The 23,825-nt window shown below is 55.0% G+C and overlaps 1 protein-coding gene across 2 annotated transcripts; it reads right to left on the bottom strand.

Moving 5' to 3' along the window:
- Positions 1-571: 571 nt before the first annotated feature.
- Positions 572-23,696, bottom strand: LOC116621651 (transmembrane protein 189). 2 transcript variants are annotated; one of them, XM_032387553.1, is made up of 6 exons: positions 23,483-23,696; positions 15,649-15,768; positions 6,719-6,810; positions 5,528-5,672; positions 4,014-4,226; positions 572-2,047 (listed from the first exon to the last, which is right to left on the bottom strand). In XM_032387553.1, exons 1-6 carry the CDS (start codon positions 23,604-23,606, stop codon positions 1,926-1,928), a joined length of 816 nt encoding a protein of 271 aa, XP_032243444.1. In that variant the 5' UTR covers positions 23,607-23,696; the 3' UTR covers positions 572-1,925. The 2 variants fall into 2 exon arrangements, with proteins under 2 accessions (XP_032243444.1, XP_032243445.1); XM_032387554.1 differs by lacking the exon at positions 15,649-15,768.
- Positions 23,697-23,825: the final 129 nt, after the last annotated feature.

Raw genomic sequence — 23,825 nt, 5'->3', positions numbered from 1 at the left:
TGAATCATGTGAGCCCCTCAGTCCTGCCAAACCTTAAGTCACAACCACCCCCTCTCCACTTTTCAGTTATAGGAGTTAATCAAATTATTTTAGCTATTTTTACTTAAGGTATTATTTTCTGCCACTTATGAATTGAACTCTAATTCTCCCTCCTTTTGTGGTTCCCTCGGACAGTCACAAATCATCTAGCAGTGGGCAAACTTTAAGGAAAATTATGTTATGGGTCACATTTTTCAAAAAGCTTTATCTGTGACCACTCTAAAGAGTATTTTATCATCTCTGTCCCCCCCCTTTTTTGGGGGGCTAGTATTGCAGAAACTACCTAGCCCAGATTAGATATTGATTGTAATGTCTGTATGTTCACTACCGAATCTCAGTGCCTAGCACATGGGAGGTGCCTTATAATGTCTTGCTCAATGGATAAATGAACAAGATACTCATTTGTCTAAAATGTCCCTCCTCGGAGAGACCCTCCCTGACCGCCCTGCCAAAACTGCCCCACCCTGCTTTTCCAATGTGATACATTATTTTTGATTTTCTTTATAAATCACCATCTGAATGTACATGTGCATTTATTTATGTTTATTGTCTCTCTCCTGAGGAGGTCAACTCCACCAGGGTTTTGTTCGCTGCTGTGTGCCCCGGTGTCCAGGTCAGAGCCCAGCACACACCAGGGGTCAGTAACATTTGCTGAAGGAATTCACTAACAGGGATCCGCCTTCATCGCCTTATCATCCTGCAGGAAGACCATTCCTCATCCAGTCGTGGGTCCCCTCCGAAAGTGTTTGGAGCAGATGGCAACATTAATTCACTGTGTCAGGTGGCGAAGCTCCCATTCTGAGCCCAAGGGAGGAGGAGGGGAGCTAGGAATGGGATAGGGGTGGGGCCTCACCCTCCAGGATCCTTAACCATCCCCCGCCCACCAGCCAACCCGGAAACACGAGGCAGCCGAGGTTAAGTAGACTCTTGCTGCTTTGTTATAAATATATTATGTACATCCAAAACATGACATTAAAATATTACTCCGTGTTACAGAAAAGATATTAAGGCTTTCTATTATTTACATTAAACAAGCAAGCACCTTTAAAAAAAAAAAAAACAAACCAAAACAAAAAAGCCCCATTCTTCCTTCTTGGACATCCCTCTAGCCAGAGGGGACTCTGTGTCCCCTTCCAGATGGCCAAGACCCGTTGCAGGGGCTGCACTCTGTGAAGACATCCTCTGATTGGAAATATCAGCTCTGGCTGGAATCCCATGGGCAGATGGGGAGGGGCAGGGGGGGAAGGGGGTCCAGGCTTGGGCAGGGGAATCCTGCCTCTTCTGGCCGGCTGCCCTCAGACCCTTGCTGCACCTGGCCATCCTTGGGTGAACAGGCTAGGCCAAAGGTGGTGCCTGGGGCTGTCCACCCACCCAGGCTTTCAGGGTCAGTTCGAAGGGCCATGGCAGGGCAATGCTCCAGGCACACATAGGTGTGCCTGGGGGGCTCGTAGACCACTGGGGGCAAACAAAGAGAGACAGAGAAGACGACTCAGTGGCCCCAACGCCAGCCACACTGAAGTGCTGCCCAGTGAGGCGGTGGGGGGGGGGGGCGCGGGCTGGGGGAGTGCAGGAAGTGAATGAGCTTTCCCTCCACCCAAGGAATGGCTAGCAGGGCGGGGCTCCTTTTTCTGCAGAGTCAGGCTTGGAGACAAGAGCAGCTCAGGTGGCTGGGGAGGGGCCAAGGAAAGAAAATGAAAAAAAGGAAATGAAAAATCAGTGGCTCAAGTATTCTGTGTCACGAGGGGTGGGCTGGGGGGTGCCCGGGCCCAGCCCAGGAGGCGTCCTCCCCATCTGGAGGGGCCAGCACGAGGAGGCTGGAATTTGGCAGATGGCTTCGGTTTGGGGGGCTGGGGAAGGTTGGCAATAAGGTGGCAGGCTCCGAGGAGTTATTTGATCTTCTGGGCCCATTTCATGTCATCTGCCCGAGGCTTCTCGCCTGTCAGGCCCTGGATGAGGTCCTCTAGGCGTCGCCAGAAGCCTATCTTCTCTAGAGGGTAGTTGAGCCAGCCTGCAGTGGAAACAGGGCATGGGGGTTTGAACGGGAGAGCGGCAGTTGAGGAGACAGAAGAAAAGTGTTGGCTTTGCCTGGGGCAGGGGCACCGAGGAGTCAGTCTGGACAGGGCAGGGGACAAGGGCTGACCAAGGAATCTGGGGGTGGGCACCTCCCACCAATGGGCTTAGGGGCTGCTCACACATGCCTTCGTCCCCTCACTCATTCACTTTCTTACCCAGTGCTTATTATGTGCCAGGTACGGTGGCAGCATTTCTTATCACCGGGCTCCCCTGCCACCTCTTCCAGGGAGCCTTCCTTGACCACATCACCCTCCTTTGTTTCGTTACAGCTTTTATGATGACCTGTGACCGTTCTCATTAATTCACCCCCTTCCTGTTTTGTGTCGGTTTTTCTCCGCAACTCCCAACACAGCAGAACCCCGTGTTTTTCCACTGGTGATCCCCTGGCACATAGTAGATGCTCAATGAATATTGCTTACGATCTTACTTCCTCTCTTTTACAGCCTCCCACCCAAATCACGAGGTAGGTACTATCTGTGCCATTTTCCGGATGAGAAGACAGGCTTGGAGGGGAGTCTCCCAGTTAGTGGGTGGCCAAACCAGGATGGATCCTAGGCCTGGCTGAGCAGTTAACCTGATCTCAGCAGCCTAAATTCTAACCCCTCCCCCTGCCCAAGAACATGACTTTCAGACATACAAAAACTATTTTTTGTGGTTCTCAGTTCTGCCTCCAGAAAGACAACGCGCCCCGCCCCCTGCGAAAACCAGGAGCTGTAACTTATCCAGGAGCTATCACATGACAAGCACCTGGCCTCTGCCATAGTGCCATTCACAGCCTGGCCTGGGAAGGCCATACGTAAGGAGGGCGCTGCAGCCCCATTCCGGCGGCGGGGGGAAGGAGCTGATAGTTGAGCTGAAGCCGGCCTGACTTGCTGTCAGGATGCCGAGAGCACCTCAGTCCCACTGAAGTTTGATGCCAGGGGGCCCCAGCAAACCTGCTCCATTCACCTTTGGTACCGGCTCATGAACCCCCAATGGCATGTGGGTCTCCTTACTGTTCCTCAGCCACACCAGGCATGTTCCTGCCTCAGGGCCTTTGTACTTGCTATTCCCTTTGTCTGAACTGGTCTGTCCTGACTTGGCTGCAGGGGTCTCTCTCACGCTGGTTTCCGATTTCTCACCTCCTTCTATGAACAGCTACTCCTGCCTCCTCACTCCACGCGTCTCTGCCCTTTACCCTGCTCTGTCCCCCATAGCATTTCTCACATCTGGACTTGGTCATCTTCCCTCTACTCTGCCCCTAATGCCCTTCGCTCCAGCCATACTAACTACCTTGCAGTTCCTCAAACCAACCAGGCACGTGTGTCCTCCTTCAGGCACTTTGCACCTGCTGTTCCTGTGGCCTGGACTGCTCTTCCTCCAGATCTGCATCATTCTCTCCCTCAGTTCAAATGTCCCCTTCTCAGTGAGGCCTTCGCCGACTGCCTTCTCTCAAGGGGAAAGTCCCGCAGTTCCTTCTCCTACCCTCTGCTGTGTTTTGCTCCGCAGCAGTCAGCACGGTTAATTGTACTACTTCTGTACTGTCTGGCATGTCCCCTAGGAGAACAGGAATGCCACAAAGGCAGGGATCTGTGCCTGGTCCTTTGGTGCTCTGTCCTAAGCCCAGGACAGTGCGTGGCACATGGCAGGTGCTCAACAAGTATGAGCTGGCTGGCTGGGTGGGATCACAGCTCCATGAGGTGGGAGGTGGGAGTGGGGAAGGTCGTCCCCCCTCCCCGTACTGCTGTGTCCTCCGCACCTAGAATGCTTGGCACATAGTAGGTGGGTGTGTGTTGTAAGAGCATGCTCCTGCAGGGCGAGGGTTCCAGGACCTCCTCCTGTGACCCCTGCCCGACCGATCCTAGGAGGGAGCTACGGCTGGACGTGGGGACAGCCCATTCCATGCCACCCTGTAGCCGCACCTGTGGTGATACAGAAGTAGGTCTCGTGGGGAGAGACGTGGTGGATGCGGTGGTGTTTGCGTGGCAGGATGACATGCCAGTCCTGCAGGAGGGTGACCCAGCGTGGCAGCCCAAAGTACGTGTGTGACCACTTGTGGATTTGGTTGGTGAAGGTGCCGAAGATGATCAGGCAGAAGATGAAGCACTCCCAGGGGTACAGCTGCTCCAGGGCTTCTGCAAGGCGGGGAGAGGGTGGTGCCCACAGGGCCACACAGTTGTCACCGGGCGGGGCCGCCACCAGCCTGGCCCTCCCCACTTGCCCCTGGGCAGCTCCCAGGCCTCCTTCCACCCTCCCCCATGGTCTCAGGCAAGTTCACACTCCCCTCTGGGCCTCAGTCCTCTCTTCTGTTCAGTGGGCAAATAATGGAGTCAGCATAAGAAATTGTTACAGATCTGGGCTCTGGAGTCAGGCAGAGCTGGGTTCAGGTCCATGCTCTGAGATTTCTTGGCTATATGAGTTTGGGTCAGTGCCTCTGCCTCTTTGAGTCTCAACTTCGTCATCAGTAAAATGGGAATAAGTCTTTGTCCAGGTTCCCTAGAAGCAGAGCCTGAGACAAGGGTTCATGTGCTCATAATTTATATGAGGAGGAATGCGGGGGGGGGGGTGTCCTCTGTTCAGAAAAACACCTGAGGGGGTGAGGGAAGCAGCGGGAGAGCTAAGCAATGATGGGGTTGGGGGAGTCTTGTCAGCCTGATCCTGGGGGCAGCTCGGCTCCACAGAGTTGGTCCCACCCAGAGGTGAGAGGGCTGGTCTTCTGTAGGCTTTTCCTGTCACTTTAGGCTTAGGCTTTAGGCTTATCCCAAGGGGAGAGGTGGGACCTGCTCTGGCAGTTCTCCCAAGGGACAGTGGGGAGTTGTTAGCAGCCACCACTCACGGCAGCCGGGGGATGGGCGCGAGCCTGCGGAAGAGGATACGGGCGGGCACCGCAGCAACTCCTCACAGCTACCCACAGAGGGGGGCTGCTCTAAGGATCCCTGAGGTGTCAAGTTGTTAGAACAAGACCCAGAACAGAGCAAGTACTTATCCCCGCCCCGCCACTTCTGCCCACCTGACAGATAAGGTAACTGAGGCCCACAGAGGTGAGAATGACTTGCTTTTTTCCCCAAGATAGGCAGAGCAGAGATCAGAACTCAGAACTTCCTGAGTTCACAGCCTATATTCTTCCGACTAAGCCAGGGCAGCCAAGCCAGCAGCCCTCAGGGCCAGGCAGGTCATGCAGACGGGCAAGGTGGGCCAGGTGTAGGACAGCAGCGGGTAGTGGGGACTGTCTAAGATGGCGACCGCAGCTCAGCTCCTGCCAGTGGGAACGAGGACCCAGGATGGCCAGAGCGGATCGTCCAAGAGAAGCTGGGAACACAGATTTTATGTCAAATATCCCAATTCTACAGGCCGGCAACTAAAAATCTTTTATAATGTTGTGAGGGAACTCCGTCCCCACAGCCCCCTGCAGCCCGCCGCCGGCCGGCACGCTCACCGGGGCTCTGGGTGTGGAACGTGTAGGCCATGTGCAGCAGAGGCAGCAATGTCAGCAGGCAGTTGTCCCCGTTGGTCTCGATGAAGTCGTGTCGGGTGATGGCTGTGGGGTCGATGTGATGCTCCCGGAAGGGTCGAATGAAAGCCTGGGGTGGGGGTGCGGGCGGGAGAAGGGATATATGGGACCAGTCAGCCCGTGGTGGCCAGCCTCTCTCCACCACCTCCTGTGCACACTGGACCCGGGCTCGCCTCCTGGCCTTTGGGATGCCAGAACATTCCACCATGCTACTGATAACGGAGCCCACCTGGCCTTCAGGGTCCCGGTCTAAACAGCTCTGGCAGAAGACAGTCACAGTGACTTACTTGGTGGGGACCTCGGGATGGTACTGCCCCACTTGGGGCCTCAGTCTCCCCATCAGCGGTGTGAGGGGAGTTGGAGACAAGCTCCACCCCTCTTCCCCACTCTAATACAGCTGAGGACGCCCCTCCCAGTGGCAGGCAGGCCCCCTCTATTTCTCCCCCGCGGCCATGCCCCTCCCAGTAACAGTCTCCCCCTCTTCCTCTTGTGTTGGTACGAGCTGTTCCGATGGGGCTGACCCCTCCATCCCCTAGGTGAAAGTGAGCACATGACCCTGGCCCGGCCACTCAGAGCATCTCTCTGCCACAGTGCCTGACAGGGATGCAGGGAGATGGAGTCATGAGAACACGGTATGACCGTCTGTCCTACTGGACCCGGCAATGCTTTACCTTGGTTCTACTTTTGAAATGTTCAGTTACGTGAATCAGTCCCTTTACTTGGTTAAGCCAGCTCATACTGGACGCTGCGTCACAACCAAAGAAGTCTGATAGGAGGCAAAGTTCACTTAACACAAACAGTGAGACGCAGCAGGGCTGGCACAGGAGAATAAGACGTGGCCCCCAAATTCATGGGATAGTCAGAAAGAGACGTGGCCCCCAAATTCAGGGGGTTCAAAGCTTTCTGACTATCCCATGCTTCATGCTTTTGCTTCCAGAAAATCCCAGGGGGGTTTCTAGTCTCTTCTGGTCCCGGAGGAGGGGTATGGGGTCAGGCTGGAACGACGGTTTCCGTCTTTCAAACAGGGAAACAGGAGGCTCAGAGAGGAAGGGGACTCACCCAAGGTCAGACAGCCCAACCCCCTGCTGGGCGGCAGGGCTGGGTCAATATACACACCTTCCCCACGATGGGCAGCTCCACGGAGCCCCAAGTGTCAGCTCCCCAGTGCACCAGGCCAGACAAGAAGTCAGCAATGAGAGCACCTGCAACTGTGGACAAGAGGAGGGTGAGGTGGGGGTGGGGGACCCCCAGGGGGGCAGTCCTGCCCATCCTCCACCCCACAGTAGGGAGCCCCTCGTTCATTCACTCGCCTGCTTGCTCACTCACTCATTATGGGGGGGTGGTGTCCCTTCTCTACTTGGGATGCTTTTCTCCCTGTGAATGGAGGCTTTGGGATAACACTCCTGTCCCTTTACTTGCTCTGCCCAGGGAATATGTGGGGACTCATCTGCCTGGTGAGTCTGGAGGAAATAAACTGGGCACGCGCAGGTCAACTCAACTTTCCCCTATTAGGAGCTGCCTGTGCCCTTCTCTGACCCTGATCCCTCCACAGAGGGAAGCCCAGTCTACTTCGGTGTTGCCAGTGACTAGATGGAAATGTCCTTCTGGGGTCTGGTGTCGGAAACACCTGAGGTGCGGACAGGAGCCACGCCTTCCTCCCCAACCTAGCTTTTGTCACAATAAATGTCATGATTTGGCCTCCGGAAGCCTTTTCCTTGACTTTGTTCTTCCTGTGTTCGGAACTGGACCGGGGTTCCCTCAAAGACCCCAACACCATTCACTTACTTGAGGGTTCAGGATAATACAGAGGTTAAGAGCTGTTAGATCTGGACTTAAATCCTAGCTGTCTCTCACTAGCTGTGTGATGTTGGGCATGATACTAAGCTCTCTGTGCCCCAGTTTCCTCTAGATGGATGGGCATGGTCATTATAAAACACACAGCGGCTGCCATTTATTGAGCACTTTCAGGGCCTGACCCAAGTGCTTTACATGCTTGATCTCAGTGGATTCTCAGTCTGGTCCAAGCTGGTACCATCCTCACGCTCCCCTTACAGAGGTGGGTAACGGGAGGCCTGGAGAACAGAAGTGACTAGGCAGAGGCCACAAAGATGGCAAGTGGCACAGCTGGGCTCTTAACCTGCCTTGAGGTCCAAATTTATCACAGCAGGATGCACCACTGCCCCTGCACAGGGGGGGAAACTGAGGCAGAGTGGCTCGCTACCTGTGCAAGGGAACGCCCCAGTGCCGTCCCCCATCACTCTCCCTGCTCACTGCCATCTCAGCCCTCCTGGCTCATTCCCTTTCCCCCTGCACACCCTCACACACCTCTGCATCTCTCTCTCTCTCTCTCTGCATTTGCTCTCCTTCTGCCTGGAATATTCCTTCCCCAGGTGTAGCAGAGCATACTCCTTCACTTCCTCCAGGTCTTTGCTCAAACATCTGCTGGGGACACCTGATCTAAAATTATAACCACCCCCATCTTCCAGCATTTCCTGTCTCCTGTCTTTCTTTTTCTCCAAGCACCCATCCTTGTGGACTTCACTCCTGTTTGCTCATGGTCTCAAGAACGTCAACTCCACAAAGGCAGGGGTTTTAGTCTTTTGTTTATGGCTTCATCCCAGTTCCTGGCACTTAGTAGGGGGTTCAGTAAATATTCCTGGAATTAATTAATGCAGACTACTAAAGTACAGTGCTTGGCACATAGCAAAAAGATCAATTGTTGTTCTTCGGTCATTTTGTTCATCAAGCAACATTCGGTGAGGACCTACTGTGTGCCAGGCTCTAGAGCCAGAGATGCAGCAGACACTAAGCTCACTGTCCCTGGGGCAGAGTGATGGGGGGGCGGGGGCGGGGGCGGCGGCAAGCTGTAAACCACGCAGGCCACGAATGCAGTTTCGAGTGGCAGTACGTGTAGTCTGTTGGATCACAGGACTTCAGGCAAACCCTTTCCCTCCTCCTCCCCAGGCTGGTTCTCCCTGTGAAATCTTCTGAGGCCCAGCTGGGCCATTTAAGGGTTCTTTGAGTTTTGCTGGGGTCCTCAGCTCCTTGGTGATAGGGGACCAGGGCCTTGGGACACTGTGGAGGCTGCAGAAAAACCCCTAGATGCCATCCAGGCTGGGCAGTCCTGCTCCTCAGTGACAGTGCTAGGAGGGTGGACCTGGGCTAGGGGGGTAGGCTGGAGAGACAAAAGCCAACAACGGCTTCCTCTTCTTCTTCTTCTTTTTTTTTAAAGATTTTATTTAGGGGCACCTGGGTGGCTCAGGTGGTTAAGCGACTGCCTTCAACTCAGGTCCTAATCCCAGGATCTTGCTCCTTGCTCATCGGGGGGTCTGCTTCTCCCTCTCCATCTGCCCCCTATCCCCCACTTGTGCTCTCTCGTTCGCTCTCTCTCTCTCTCAAATAAATAAAATCTTTATTTATTTATTTTTTAAATTTCATCCATTTATTTGAGAGAGCCAGGTGTGGGAGTTATATTCCCCAATAATGCATTTTTAACATCATTGACGTAGGGCCTGGCACACAAGAAGCGCTCCGTGATGTTAACCACTATTATAAATACTGTTTTTCTAATATTTTATTATTATTATTTATTATTATTCTTGTGATCTGTAAGGATTGAATGCTTAGGACGATTAAGGAGATAAGACGTGTAACTGGCTTAGGACTAGCCTTGGTACAGTTTAGGGATTAAGAGAGAGAAAACATTTAAGGTGCTGGTCCAGGGCGTGGTCCCTATAAGTGCTCAATAAATATTGAGTGAGAACAAATAAATAGCTGGCGACCTGGCCCAGAGTAGCCATGCAGGCATATGTCTGCCTAGAGGCTTGTGCGTGAATGTTAAGCTCGACTCCTAGCAGCTGCACCTGGAAAGCACCCAGACATCCAACAGCTAAATCGATAAATGCACCATGGTACATTCAGGCAATGGAGTACTGCTCAGCAGTAAAAACGATGTCCATGAGAGAGATAAAGCAGGGGGATGTGACCAAGAGCACCTGCAGGTGGTTAAGCGTCTGACTCTTGATTTCGGCTCAGGTTGTCTCATGGGTTGTGAGACTGAGCCCTGTGTTCTCAGGCTCCATGCTCACGGGGGCCTGCTTCTCTCTCTCTCCCCTCCCCACCTCCCCTTCTCAAGTAAATAAATAAAGAAAAAGAAAAACTCCAGGGGCACCTGGGTGGCTCAGTGGGTGAAGCGTCTGCCTTCGGTTCAGGTCATGATCTCAGGGTCCTGGAATGGAGCCCGGTTTCCAGCTCCCTGCTCAGCTGGGAGTCTGCTTCTCCCTCTCCCTCTGCTCCTCCCCCTGCTTGTGCTCTCTCTCAAATAAATAAAAAAGTCTTAAAAAGAAAAGAAAAACACCAGACAAATCCCATAGAGGGAGGGGCGCCTGGGTGGCTCAGTTGGTTAAGCGACTGCCTTCGGCTCAGGTCATGATCCTGGAGTCCCGGGATCGAGTCCCGCATCGGGCTCCCTGCTCGGCAGGGAGTCTGCTTCTCCCTCTGACCCTCCCCCGTCTCATGTACTCGCTCTCTCTCATTCTCTCTCTCTCAAATAAATAAATAAAATCTTAAAAAAAAAAAAAAAAAAATCCCATAGAGGGGCGTCCTATGATACCAGGGCTCCTCAAAACTGTCAAGGTCACCAAAAACAAGGAAAGTCTGAGAAACTGTCACAGCCAAGAGGAGCGTAAAGGAACATGATAAATAAATGTGAGTGGGATCCTAGATGGGATCCTGGAACAGAAAAAGGACACGTTAGGTAGAAACTAAGGAAATCTGAATAAACTATGGACTTTAATTCATAATAACGTATCCATATTATATGGTATCTTGATTGTAACAAATATACAGACACTAATGTAAAATATAAGATGTTAACAATAAGGGCAGCTGGGAGCAGACAGTGTATGGGAACTCTTCGTACTACCTGCTCATTTTCTGTAAATCTAAAACTTTTAGTAAATAAAATCTATTTTTGAAAAACTGCATCGTCTTATTTCACGTCCATAGTGATGGGCCCCAACACATCCTGACTTTCCAGGGGAGAAAGGACACTCGGAGGGTAAGGGCAGTCGGGGCTGCGGGTGAGTGGCTGGGGACCATCGTGAGGGCAGTTCACAATGATGCCGAGCCTTCATGTCCCCGTCTGAGAAATGGGGACTTTAATAGCACTACTTTCCTTAAGTACAGTAGGTTAATAAACTGGGCTAATGCACGTGAAGTCAGTCCCTGGAACATGGTAAGCGCTCCCAAGGTAGCTCCAGGGGTTACCCACCTCCCCAGGCCTCAGTCTTGTCATCTGTCAAATGACCAGCACCTGGCCTTTGCAGGCTGCCAAGCAGGGAGGGATGTGTGCTTTGGGCAGATGTTAGGAATTATTTTTGGAGAGAAGGAGCACCCCACTCTCTGGGCTCTGTGAGGCCCAGGCCTCTGCAAGCGGCTGTTTCTAGAGCAGTGACTCCAGGAGTCATTGGCCTGCTGCCTGAGGAGGCTGTAATGGGGGGCAGGGGTGGCCAAGGCAAACACACAGGGCATCTTTGTCCCGGTGCAGGTGGCAGCGGCTAGAGCCGGCTCATCCTGGGGGCAGCTTGGGCCTGGTCAGCACCCCATGTGCAGGACACTGGAATAGGGTACAGGATGGTGAATAACTCACTCGGGGCCACCCTGACCCACTGGGTGGGGCCTTCATCTGGCCACAGGTCACCCAGCTGTGCCTTGTTAGCCCCCTCCCATTTCAAGGCCTGGCGCGGAGACTGTGAGAGCAGCTAAGACTGATGCGATCATGCCTGGGGGGCTCAGCCGGCTGAGTGCCTGCCTTCGGCTCAGGTCATGATCCCAGGGTCTTGGGATGAAGCCCTGCATCGGGCTCCTTGCTCAGCAGGGAGCCTGCTTCTCCCTCCACCTGCTGCTCCCCTGCTTGTGCTCATATGCTCTCTCTCTCTGACAAATAAATAAAATCTTAAAAAAAAAAAAGAAGAGGGGCGCCTGGGTGGCTCAGTCATTAAGCGACTGCCTTCGGCTCAGGTCATGATCCCAGGGTCCTGGGATCGAGCCCCGCATTGGGCTCCCTGCTCAGCGGGAAGCCTGCTTCTCCCTCTCCCACTCCCCCTGCTTGTGTTCCTGCTCTCGCTGTCTCTCTCTCTGTCAAATAAATAAAATCTTTAAAAAAAAAAAAAAAAGAAGAAGAAGCGATCAGCTGAAGGCAGGCTGCTCCGCAGGAGCTGGGCCAAATCCTGGCTTTTTTTTTTTTTTTACCATCTTTCAGCTTGACTCCTCACCTGACCTGAGGCCAGGTGACCTCTGACTTCACCACCAGTCTTTGCATTCATTGTGCTCCCTTGCCTGGAACACCCCCTCCTCTACCAGGCCTCCAGAAACTTCTACTCACTCCTCAAGGGCCAACTCAGAAGCGCCCAAGCTCTTCCTCCACTTTCCCCAGGCACAGCCAATAGCTCAAGGCTCCCAGGGACATTCATTTGTTCACATTTTCACTGATGACAACACTGTCCTTGTCAAGGTCACTGACGGCCTCCACGTGGCCAAATCCGGTGGTCCCCTTGCTGTCCCATCCTGCTGGTCTGCTCCGCGGCCACTCCTAGTTGACCCCCAAGTCTTCTGGAGACACATTCTCCTTCTGCCCTCTGCAACCCCTCCCGCCCCCTCAGCTGGCTCTTCCTCCTTCCCCCACAGCCTGGAGGCACGGGGGCCTTGGGCCTCTTCTCCGCCTGCACTCAGCCCCTGGGAGCACTCTGCCAGCATCCGAGCTTCAAATACCTCTTCTACTGAGAGGACTCCCAGATTTCTATCTCCGGCTGCCTTCCCGGACTCCACACTTGGATTTGCAATTTCCTGCTTGGCACCTCGCCCTGGCTCTCAGGCAGGCAGCTCAAGCATCTCCCCCCAAGCCGCCTCTTCCCACCCCTGTTAATGGCCACCTTGTCCCTTCCATGAAAGCCCGAGAGTTGCCACCGACAGGCCCTCTCTCACCTCCACAGCCGAGCTGACAGGACACGCTGGCCGCTCACCTCGCACAGCTCACCAAAAATCTGATGATTTTTCACCGCCTCCACTGCCCTACCCGGTCTGGGCCACCATGCTCGCCTCCTCTCCGGTCCTCCCTGCCCCCATCCATCCTCCTTGTAGCTCACCAATGGCCCCTCGTGGCCTGTAGAACAAAACCGCGAGTCCAGACCACGGCCCTGCAGTCTACACCCCCTCCTCCCACCTCTGAGCTGCCACCAACTACTTTTCCTCGGATCAACCTTCTCCAGCCACACTGGCTTCCCATCTGTTCCCCGGGCACACACCAGCCTCTGGGCCTTTGTACCTGCTGTTCCCTGCTGCCCCTCCCCCAGATACCTGCCTGGCCTCTTCCCTCGCCTCCTTCAGGTCTCCCTGCAAATACTTTTCTAGAAGGGCCTTCCCTGCCTGTTCTCTTATCTTGGTTTTGCTTCCCAGCATTGCATCGTTGGTCCATGTTTATTAACTGGGCACCTTTTCATGCTTCCGCCTCCCCTGGTTTCCAGGGCCTGTCAGGTGCCGGGACCTCTGGGGAGACAGTGCTGGGCTAGAGGCAGGCCCTGCACACTGGCACGGCACCTGGCCTCCTGCGTGTTAACACACAAATCAGGGTGGCTACTTAAATCGATTAGGGACTTTGCAAACACCACTATCAGGAGATTGTCTGCTCTTATCAGCCCAGAGGCAAAGGTGTGGGATGGGGGAGCTGGTGTCACATGCTGTGACTGGACAGCCCGAGCTCCTGAGCCAGGGATGGGAAGTTCTGATCCCAACCAGGGAAGGGAGGTGGCGACCCGCCTGGGACACCCAGGCTCCTGGCTCACACAGCACACACCTGGGCTCCCACACGTTCTCCTCCCGGTGCTAACTGGACGCTGTCCGGCCCCTGCTGGGAGAGGCTGTGGCTTAAGAGCTGGGCAGGTCTGGACGTATGATCCCAGACTCGGCTGCTGCCCCGGGGACGGCCAACTGGCATGTCACCTGGCCTCTCAGAGGCTGGTGATCAGAGCCTCCTCACTAGGTTGACACCAGGAGTTAAAAGTGCCCAATGTGCAGCTCGGTGGACGGCAGGCACTTGGGAAATACCCGTTGCTAAACAGAGCGCTATGTCGGCGGGCCTCCTCCCCACCTCTGCTCGGTCACGGGTCCCGCGGCAGCGACACACACCTGCATTTTGCCCATACAACAGCCCGAGGAGGCAGGTACCGCAAGCAGCCCCAAGGTACAGATGTGGGAAACAAGGCTCAGAGATGCAACAGCACCTGCCCGAGGCCCCACAGCCACGAGGTAGGAGAGCTGGGCCGGGGCCTGCTCGTCACCACCCCAAGATGGGGCACCAGGGCTCACGCTGGCCACATTCCTGCCCTTGAATGTAGTGCCTGGAGGCCGAGAGGCTGCAGGTGAGGTCCCTCTCACCCCTGGGCAAAGGGGGCATGTGGCTCCCGCGGTGGGGCCCAGGCTCCCCAGCACCGGATGGGTTAACTCCTTGTCCTCCAGCTGGCCCAGCCCCAGCACAGGCCCACCCCACCGCAGACCCAGATGGCTCAATTAGCCAGCCTGAGCACTATTGGCTTAGGCGACCAGAGTGCTTTTAATGAGATTGTGGGAGCTGAACACTTGGGGAGGGCCAGGAGGGCGGACCAAGGGCACAGATGCCCCCTCCGCCTGGGAGCCTGGGGCAGGGGAGGGGATGAGTGCCTGAGTCTGACGGCAGAGGGGAGGCCGGTGCGCGGACAGGAGGGAAACGAGTCACCCCAGGACCTGGGAGTGGAGCTGGTGGATGAAGAACTATGTTGTGCTTCTGGCTTGAGGTGTGACGCTGGCCTGCCCTTCTCTAAGCCTCGGTTTGCTCATCTGGAAAATGATGACAAGTATAGCATCCGACTCCCCGGCTGTGGACGGGGGAGGCCTGACCAATGGGAAACACGAGTAGGTACTGTAAGTTGAGGCTTGCTCATTCATTCGTTCCCTGATTCCATAAATATTTATCAAGTACCTACTGTGTGCCAGGCCTCATGCTCGGGGCTGGGCCGCAGCAGTGAGCACACAAGAATGTCTGCTCGCAGGGATCTGAGATTTGAGTGGAGGGAGACAGATACCGAGCAAATAAATATATTGTGTAACAGTATGCTGAAGTGATGGTGTATGGTAGGGCTGCTATTTTTGAGGGGTAATCAGGGAGAGCCTCCCTGAGGAGGTGACCTCTGTGTAGAGACCCAGATAAGGAAGTGAATCACGTAGGTGTCTGTGGGAAGAGAGTTCCAGGCACAGGAACAGCATGTGCAAAGGCCCTGAGATATGAGTGTGTCCAACAGTGCATGGCGGAGACACAATGAGGAGGCCCGTGTGGAGGGAGCATGCTGTCCCAGAGAAGAGTGGAGGGAGATGGTGTCTGAGGAGGAACTGAGGAGTCGGTGTCTTATTCTACGTATACAGAGAACGGGGGTGTAGCATGACCTCACCGAGGATCTACCGCGATCCTTCTGGCTACCAGCGAAGAACGGACAGTGGGGGCAAAGGGGAAGGTTGGGAACCAGGGAAGAGGCTCCCACAAAAGTCTGGGCAGGAGAGGCCAGTGGCCGGACCAGAGTGAGAACGGTGGAGGTGGAGAGTAATGTTTGTATTCTGGGGCTTCTCCCTCTCCCTGCCTCCCACTCGTGCTCTCTCTCACTCTCTCTCTCTCAAATAAACAAATAAAATCATTAAAAAAAAAAAAAAAAAAGTAGAGCCAAGGGCATTTGCTGAGGGCTGGATATGGAACGGAAGACAAAGAGAGGAACTGAGGATGATGCCCAGGGTTTTGGCCCAAGTAAGAGGAGGAACGGAGGTGTCACTGAGACAGAGGTGGGGTTCCCACAGCACGTCCTTGATTCGCATGTGCACACAGGCACGCACACACACGTGGGCACGCACAGCCACACACCGTGACCCACGTGTGCAAGTTGCCATCAGAGTGGCGCAGACAGTGGGTAGGTCCCTGACCCCTGTGGAACCCGAGGGAGGCAGAGAGCGGGGCCCTGGGCACTCACCGACACCCAGCATGACGAGGGGCGTGTGCTCCCAGTGGGCCAGCAGCAGGAGGTGGACCAAGTTGTGGACGATGAGGCTGAGGCACAGGACGACGCAGCACCACTCCTGGAAGCGCTTGCCTGCAGGGGCAGGAGGCCAGAGGGGAGCGCGGGGCGGGTGGTGAAGGCCGCGGGGCTGGGACCAAAGCCAGGCAGGGCCGGACCTGTACAAGCTCTTCCATGTGTTCACAGTCTAACGTGCTCGGCACAGGTTGAACACAGGGGCTGCCATGAAGAAAAGGCCCCAGCCTACCCATTTCACAGATGACGTCACTGCCAGCCTACCCATTTCACAGATGACGTCACTGCCAGCCTACCCATTTCAGAGATGACGTCACTGAAGCCCGGAGAAGGGGAAGAGTCGGCCCAAGGCACCGGCCCATGAAGCTGGCCTTGCACAGGCCAATTCTTTGGCAGAAAGGACCAGAACTTGTCTCCTGGGCCCTTGTGGGCTCTTTGGAGAAGCTCCAGGGAACTTTAATGAGCCTTTTTTTAACTGACCTCATGGCATCACTTGTCCCCTTGTGTACATAATTATTTGGAGGTGAAGGCTACCAACACCTTTTAACCCTAGAGGATCAGATCCTGTCCAACATCCATCAAGCAAGGCTCCAATGAGTCAGGGATTTAGGAGAAATGGGCCTTGGTTACCATTTCTAGGGCTCCTGCCAGGAGCAGGGGGTCTGGGAGCACGACACAGGACATGAGGGGCCACAAACTCCCAAAGCCTCCAGGGACCAGGCAGGTGACATGGAGTAAGGTGGGTTGCGTGGGGGCTGTGGGATGTGGCACCCGTGCCCTTTGTGAAGGAGGGTCACTAACATGCGGACTCCTGCCAGGTGGGAGGGCGGGCCCAGGGTGCCCGAGCTTCTTAATTCCCAAGAGAAGCCAGAAATCAAGACATGGGTGTGAAATCTTTTTAAATCTCCTGCCACATATTTTTAAAAGCCATGTGAGCTCAGACAAGCTGATTCACTCACTGCAGCTCCGTCTGAGGTGTCTTTTGGGAGGGGGTCTCAACACTGGAAACAACGGAAGTGTCCAGTGCCTGGGGGATCAGCCAAATTAATTTGGTCCATGGCATCCTTGCAGCCAGAAAAAAATGCCTGGGCGGCTGTTTACACGTAGACATGGAGGTGTCCAGGACATACCGGTGAGTGCAAAAAAGCAAAGTGCTAACCAGCAGCCATTTATGTAAGAAAAGAAAAAGCTACCTGGTCAAGACTGGCTTTCACTTAACCCCCTTGGAATTTAGTATTTGTGAATGTTCTCCTCTACCAAAAATCCTTTGTAATTTGTAAATTAAAATTTAAAAATATAAAAGGGAAGGAAAACATTGCGTGGGTGGTGCACATTGCAGCACAGGAACCCGGGGGATACTGTTTTCCCAGGCAGCTGGTCCCAAGGGCATGGAAGACCCTTAATGATAATAATTTTCTTATCATTAGTGTTTAACATCTACTGAGCCGTTGCTATGTGCCAGGTGCCTACTGAGGTGATGCCAATCTGCAGCTCAGAGATCAGAGGGTCAGAGTGGTCCCAAGGAAGTAACCTAAGGCTGCACAGCTAGCAAGCTACAGACTAGGATCCTATGGCCGGGCAGGTCCTTGTGAGTGATGAACACTTGAAGGGGACATGGCAGAGAGAGAGGGGTCCTCCTGTGTCTGTCCTCTCTTAGTGCTTGCTATTCCCTTCACTCGCTTCTGACCTGGAGTGACTCTGGCAATGCCCTTGCAGACCTCCACCTCCAGGAGGCCATCCATGATGCTCCCTCTGACTCTTGGACTCCCCCCGGCATAGGGCTGCCCCTATGACATCCATCTTCCCTGACCCAAATGTGAACTCAGGAGGCCCAGGACCATGGCCGGCTTGTTCACCAGGGCCCAGGCACACAGCTGGTACTCAATAAATGCCTGTGGAATGAATAAATTCGTAAAGAGAATCTTAGAGGACAACTGCCAGGCTTTGTCTGTGGGGGCACCTCACCAGAGCACCTTCGAAGGCAGTATCAGGCATTGCACTGCTCCTGCTAGGGAAATAGGCCCAGAGTGAGAGAGAGAGAGAGAGAGAGAGAGAGAGAGAGAGAGGGCCTTGGCCAGGACCTACAACAGCACGCTGAGCCCTGGGCCAGAATCAGAACAGCTGCCCTCCCTTTGCCCGTAAAAAGACCAAGGGTCAGAGGGGGAAAGGGCCGCGCCCAGGGTTGCATCCCCTCGGCCCCCTCTTGTACAGATGAGGACGCTGAGGTCCAGCAGGGGTGAGGACCCCGACAACAGCCCCACAGCTACAGATGGGGGCCTAGAACCTCTCGCATCCCACTTCTTAGTGGCTGTTTCCCTTGGGCCATGTGACCCTGTTGCTCCAGCAGCCCCGACCTGGGGTCACTGTAATCCAGCCCAGCATGGCCTTCCCCTTTCTGGTTCCTGTTTGTGGCCCAGGCCTGGACTTAGAAGCAGAAGTCGGCAGGGGGCAGGTGGAAGGGGTAAGGAAAAGGTGATGCTTCAACGCCAGCCTGCCGGCCTGGCACACTAACATGATGGAGTAACAGTCACAGTGGCCGACGCACACTGAGGCCTAGCACAGCCGGGGTGCCAGGTGCAGCCCACATTAGAGATGCCGCAGACCAGCTCCCTCCAGCACATTTTGCTCTCGGCTTAAAAAAAAAGCTACATTAAAAAAAAAAAATCACCTACAATTCCTAATTTCCTGCTTCCCTTGAGAACACAAGGCTCTGGGCGCCCCAGGCCTGAGCAGCAGTGGCTGCCCGTCCCCATCAGATGGGGCAAGAGCTCCTGGTTCAGCCCAGTCTCCTCCCTTTCCTGTGGCCTCCTATTGGGTGGCTTCCTTTGGGGGCAGCAATCACCAGCATTTTGAGCTGGTCCCTCATTCAAGTCTCAATGCTTCCAGGGATGAGCTACGTGATCTCACTTTCCAGGTGAGGAAACTGAGGCTCAGTGGGTAAAAATGAAGAGCTGGGTTTGGGTCCTGGGCTTGTCAATGGGACACGTTAGCTTGGATGCTGGGAGCTGTCCTGGTTCTAAAGAGCGCCCAGCTCTTTCGGCTTGCCTTGGAGAATGACCTTGAAATCGGAATAGTTTCCCATCTAAACGCCATCTATCTTTGGCCTCTGGAATCTGGATCCTTCCCAGACCAAGTGCTTCAACTTTGATCCATAAAGAATACATCTATAATACTAAGTGGCCCTCACTGAGCACCTACTATATTCCAGTTACAGTGCCAGGGATGAGCTCAGCCAGCCCTTGCCATACACTGTGGGCTGGGGACCATTTGCCCTTTCCTTCAGAGGGAGAAACGAGGCCTGAGAGATGAAATGACTGGTCCAAAGTCACAGCATGGACAGTCAGCCTGGCCGGGCCTGCGAGGTCAGGTGGTCTAAGTAGTGTCACTATACAGACGGGCAGACTGAGGTCCAGGGGGGAGAGAAGGGCTTTGCTTAGGACATGAGCGCTCAGGCCATCTCTGGCAGAGTGCTGGGCCTTGTTTTCCTGAGCCAGCCCCTGGCCTGGCCAAGGTCCATGATCTGGCCTCTGAGTTATGGCAGCGAATGCCTGTTGGCCTGGGGAGGAGATCGGGCTTGTGTGTGGTGGTTATAGAGGGCTGGGAGGAGCAGCGGAGGCCAGGCGTCAGGCCTCAGCCATCTTTGCTTTCCTGAGGGCAGGCCACGGCGGCCAAGGGCTTGGCATCAGGCCCGACTCTTCTTGTTTCAATCAGACAAGCCCTGAATAACCTGCACTTTTGATGGCCCTTGGCGTCGGGGAGGTGGGGGGACAGGAGGCCGAGAAAAGGCAGGAACCAGAGAGAGACAGAGGAACTGAGAGAGGCAAACAGATGAGAGAACAGGAAGTAGAGACACAGAGAAATGAGAAATGGAGAGACAGGAAGAGAGGAAAAACAGAGACGTGGAGAGATATTAAGGAGACAGAGAAAAAAAGACAAAGAGCGTGGCCAGAGAGGAGAGACAAAGAAATGGAAAAAGAACAAGACTGAGGGAGACAGAGAGAAAACTCAGCCCAGAGTGGCAGGGACCAGGCCTGGCCTGGAAAGGGGCCCCAGGTCTCTGGGTTCAGTCAGACCCATTCTGGGGGACCGAATCCTTGCCCTGACCCCAAGCTAAGAGATCCTTGTATCCCCCAGGGCCAGAGGTACCTGTAGTTAGCCAGGGTGGTTTGAACAGCTGACTCCAATGACCCCTGAGGGTCCACTCCTGGAGCCCGGGGCACCTGAGATGTGGCGCACACACACAGCCAGGTTTCAGCGGATACCTGCTGGGAAGCCGTGGGAAGCCTTACCTCTGGGCTTGCCCACGAGGCCTGCCAAGCCCACCAGGTCCTTCACAAATCCCGGCACGGGGCAGGCTGCTGCTGTGAACCCCGAACCCAGAGGGCAGCGGGCTAGGGGACCCTCCATGACTCCCAGGATCCGCAGGACCAGGCCCCAACTTCCTGGCCAGACACTAGGGGCCCACAGGAAAGGGCCGAGGCTGCCTCACTCCTTGGCCCTTGCTGTTCCCACCACCCAGTGCTGCCCCGATCAGACTACTCACAGCTCCCTGCAGACACTAGGCCCACTCGCTCTGTCCCCGGCCCTGCACGCATGCTGCCCCACTGACCTGGAACACTGGGCTCCTACACACCCACCCTGGGCTGGCTCCCTTCCACAGTGAAGGTTAAGAACACGGAACCTAGAACATTCCCCTCCTTCCACCCGTGTTCTGGTTCTGGCCCTGCTGCTAACTGTGTGATTGTGGGCAAGTCCCTACTCTTTGCTAAGCCTCAGGAAATGTCTTCAAGATGGACAGGGGGACCATGAAGTGCCAGGCAAATCAAACACAAGCAGTCCCTGGCCTTGCTGACCCTGCCCTCTGGGAGGGGCGGATGCAGGCTTGATCCTAAACAGGACAAGCATTAGGAAGAACACATGTAGGGGCTGGGCTATGAGGAGGCTACAGGAGGTGGGGGGGGGGGGAGCCTCAGTTTCCTGCCCTGAAAAATGCAGTCGGTACTGAGGGGACACCTCAGGCAGTTGTAGTGAGGATGAAATGAGATCATGTGAAGAAAATGTCCAGCACAAGCAGTGCTAAATAAATGTCAACTATGTTAACTGCCTTATTATTGCTGCCAACTGTCAGGGTGCCAATCCACCTCTGGCCCCAACAATATCAAGAATTCAGTCCTGGAACCCAGAAGCTTCTCCTACTCTCTCCTTGCTCATTTTTCTCCAGTCCATGGGACTCCTTGGTGTTCCACAAACGTTCCGGGCATGCTCCCACCTCAGGGCCTTTGCATTTGCTGGGTCCTTGGTCTGGACCAATCCTTCCTCAATTATCTTCAGGCCTCCCTCCCTTCATGTCTCTGTTCAAATATTACTCACGCAGTGAAGCCTTAACTGCCCCCTCCCTAAAATGTTACTGCCCCCAACAACATTTCACTTCCCCCTTTTCTGCTATGTATTTGCTCCATAATGCTTGCCACCACTGGGCAAGGGAGCTACTTTCCTTATTTACTGGGCGTAGTAAAATACCAGCTCTATTTTTCCTGTCTTATTCACTGCTTTGCCCTCAGGGCCTAGAATGGAGACTGGGACAAAGATGCTCCACATGTGTTGAGCCTGGTGCCTCATTTTATAAGTCAGGTCCAGAGAAGGTCGAAGTACTTCTACAAGGCCACACAGGAAAGGAACAGAGACAGAGGGAGGGAGACCTACGAAACTTGGAGAAACCAGTCTGTCCAGTCTCCTGCTTCTCCACTCCTCACTCCTCATCACCTTGCCTCCTCACAGCTCCAAGTCAAGAGGAGATAAAGCCTTTACTGAAGGTTTGGGGCATCTGGAGGCTGTCTGCAGCCTCAGATCCCTGCATGGCTGTTCTTCAGAGGGTGAAGGGCATTTGGGGAAATCAGAACCAGACAAAGACGCAATCATGGGGGAATGGAGAAATGGCAGTCTCTTGGGGGAGCTCAGAATGCCTGAGTATGATTTGGTTGAAAGTGGGCAGGGTTTACCCAGGTGGGCAGAGCTGGACACCAAAGGAAGAGGCCTTTGAATCCTTACCCTCGAGTTTCCGGTGGTGAGTCTGAGGACAAGAGAGGTCAAACGCCTTACTCCAAGACTCCCAGGAAACACCAGACTAATGGGGCAGCACTAGGGAGCGCCTACTGTATGCCAAGCACTGCACCAAAGTGGATGATCTCACTTCCTCTTCCCCCAAACACTAAGGAACAGGTAAACCTTATGTCCATTTTAGAGGTGAGGAAACTGAGGCTCAGAGAGGGAAAGTGGCTTGGCCCAGGTCACACAGCAAGAAGCAGTGGGGATGCCAAGCCCAGCCTATCGCAGGAAGTGCAGGAGGTTTTAGGTCCATAGGCTAGGTGCTTTGGGAACAAGCTAAAGAAACCATGGCATCATGCACCAGGTACCCAAGTCATTAAAAAAAAAAAAATCACACCCAGAGCATGGAATTGCAAGTCCAGAAAGGGCCTCTGGTGACCTGGGACTCAACAAGAAAGCAAATGGCCCAAGGTCACACAGCCAGTGATGGCAGAGATGGTAATGCAAACCCGGGCCAGTCAGAGTAGAAAGCCAAAGGTGGTAGTGGACCCATGCCCACCCCAGGCAAGGGCTGTGCATGGCGGCTGTCCCCTGGCAAAAGGAAAGATGTCAGAATGTTTGACAAACAAAGCTTGGTGTGATGGTGACATCCAGGCGGAGAGGCCTCCTGCAGCTCCCAGTCACCTGACTCTGGAGTTCTCCATGGCACTTCCTTAACCCCTGGGGACAGAGGGCCCAGGCAATGAGATTCCTTGGGTTCTACTGGAAGTCAGAGAAGAGTGGGAGAGCCGGTGCTTGCTGGAGCATAAATAGTAGGCACAGCAGGAAGGAGCCAGAGACCACTATCTGAGGGCAGAACAGGGGGTAAGGGTCTCTAAACTGTGGTCTGGTTTGGAAAATGGAGGGGGCTGATATACATGCAATGGGAAAGGGGCAAGGGCTGGACTTGGGGTTTGCATACGGGAGGAGCTTAAACTGGAAGATTTACAGTGCCCTCACCACTCGGGATACCGGAATAGAGGAACAGAGTAAGAGCTGAGGCTCCTCTTGGTTGGGGGAGTGGGTGGTCTGTGGCCACTGAAGCTGTAACTAGAATGGGGCTTGGGGGTAGGGCGGCGCCTGGGGCACTAGGTAGCTGGGGGTCCCTGAGTTGCGGTTCCTAGGGCAGGGAGGCTGACGTGCCCAGATTTTGGGGGTGAGGTCACTGTTTGCTGCCCAGAGCCCTGGCTGGGGCACAGATGGGGCCCTCGGCTGTGAATTCCGGATCTGGGGAACCTGGGATGGGATGTGACTTTTAAGAGCCCGGGGGGAGGGGGGGATGAGAGGAGGCGGGGGGGGGGGGGGAGTGGCAGTGCATGCAGCTGACGGGTTGCCTAGGATAGGGGTCCCTAAGTCTAGGGGCGCTCTTTGCAGCCGCGGATGCTTTGAGGCTAGGATCCGGATCTGGGGGTGCGATGGGGGCTCTCTATGTGGCCCGGGGAGCTGATATGGCAGTTCCTTGATATAGGGATTGTCTGTGCATTTAGAAAGCCCCATGGCTGGAGCTCTGGCTTGAGCTTGGAAGGGGCCCTGGGGTGGGGTCCCCGGACTTGGGGGCGCTATTTGCAAGTTTAGAAGCCGAGGCTGGAGTTCTGCATCAGGGCCTGAGGCTGAGGTTCCGATCTGGGGAACCCGGGGTCGCTGTCCGCAGCCCGGCTGCAGGCCCAGAGCGGGGGCCCGGAGATCTTACCTGGAGAGTAGAGCGAGGCCAGTTCGCGGGCCCCGGCGTGCTGCGCGCCCCAGCGCCGGCAATACGCCGCCTCATCCTCGTCGAGTTCCGGCTGCTGACCCGGCCCATCCTCGGCGCCCGCCATGGCCACTCACCCGGCCCGCCCGGTGCGCTCCGCTGGCGGCGGCAGGGCCGCGGAATCGCGGCGAGATCACGCCGCCCAATGACTGCTCAGCGCCCGGCGCGGCGGAGGCGCGGGCGGGGACCTCGCCCGGCCGCGCGTCACAGCCAATCGGGGACCGCGCCGGGGCCGCGATGGCCAATCAGCGGCCGTCGAGCCAGCCAACCGCGGCGCCGGGGGGCA

This window comes from Phoca vitulina, unplaced genomic scaffold (assembly GCF_004348235.1).
Source record: "Phoca vitulina isolate PV1807 unplaced genomic scaffold, GSC_HSeal_1.0 scaffold50, whole genome shotgun sequence".
NCBI classification, from domain to species: Eukaryota; Metazoa; Chordata; class Mammalia; order Carnivora; family Phocidae; genus Phoca; species Phoca vitulina.
This window is presented reverse-complemented; position numbering and strand designations above follow the sequence as displayed.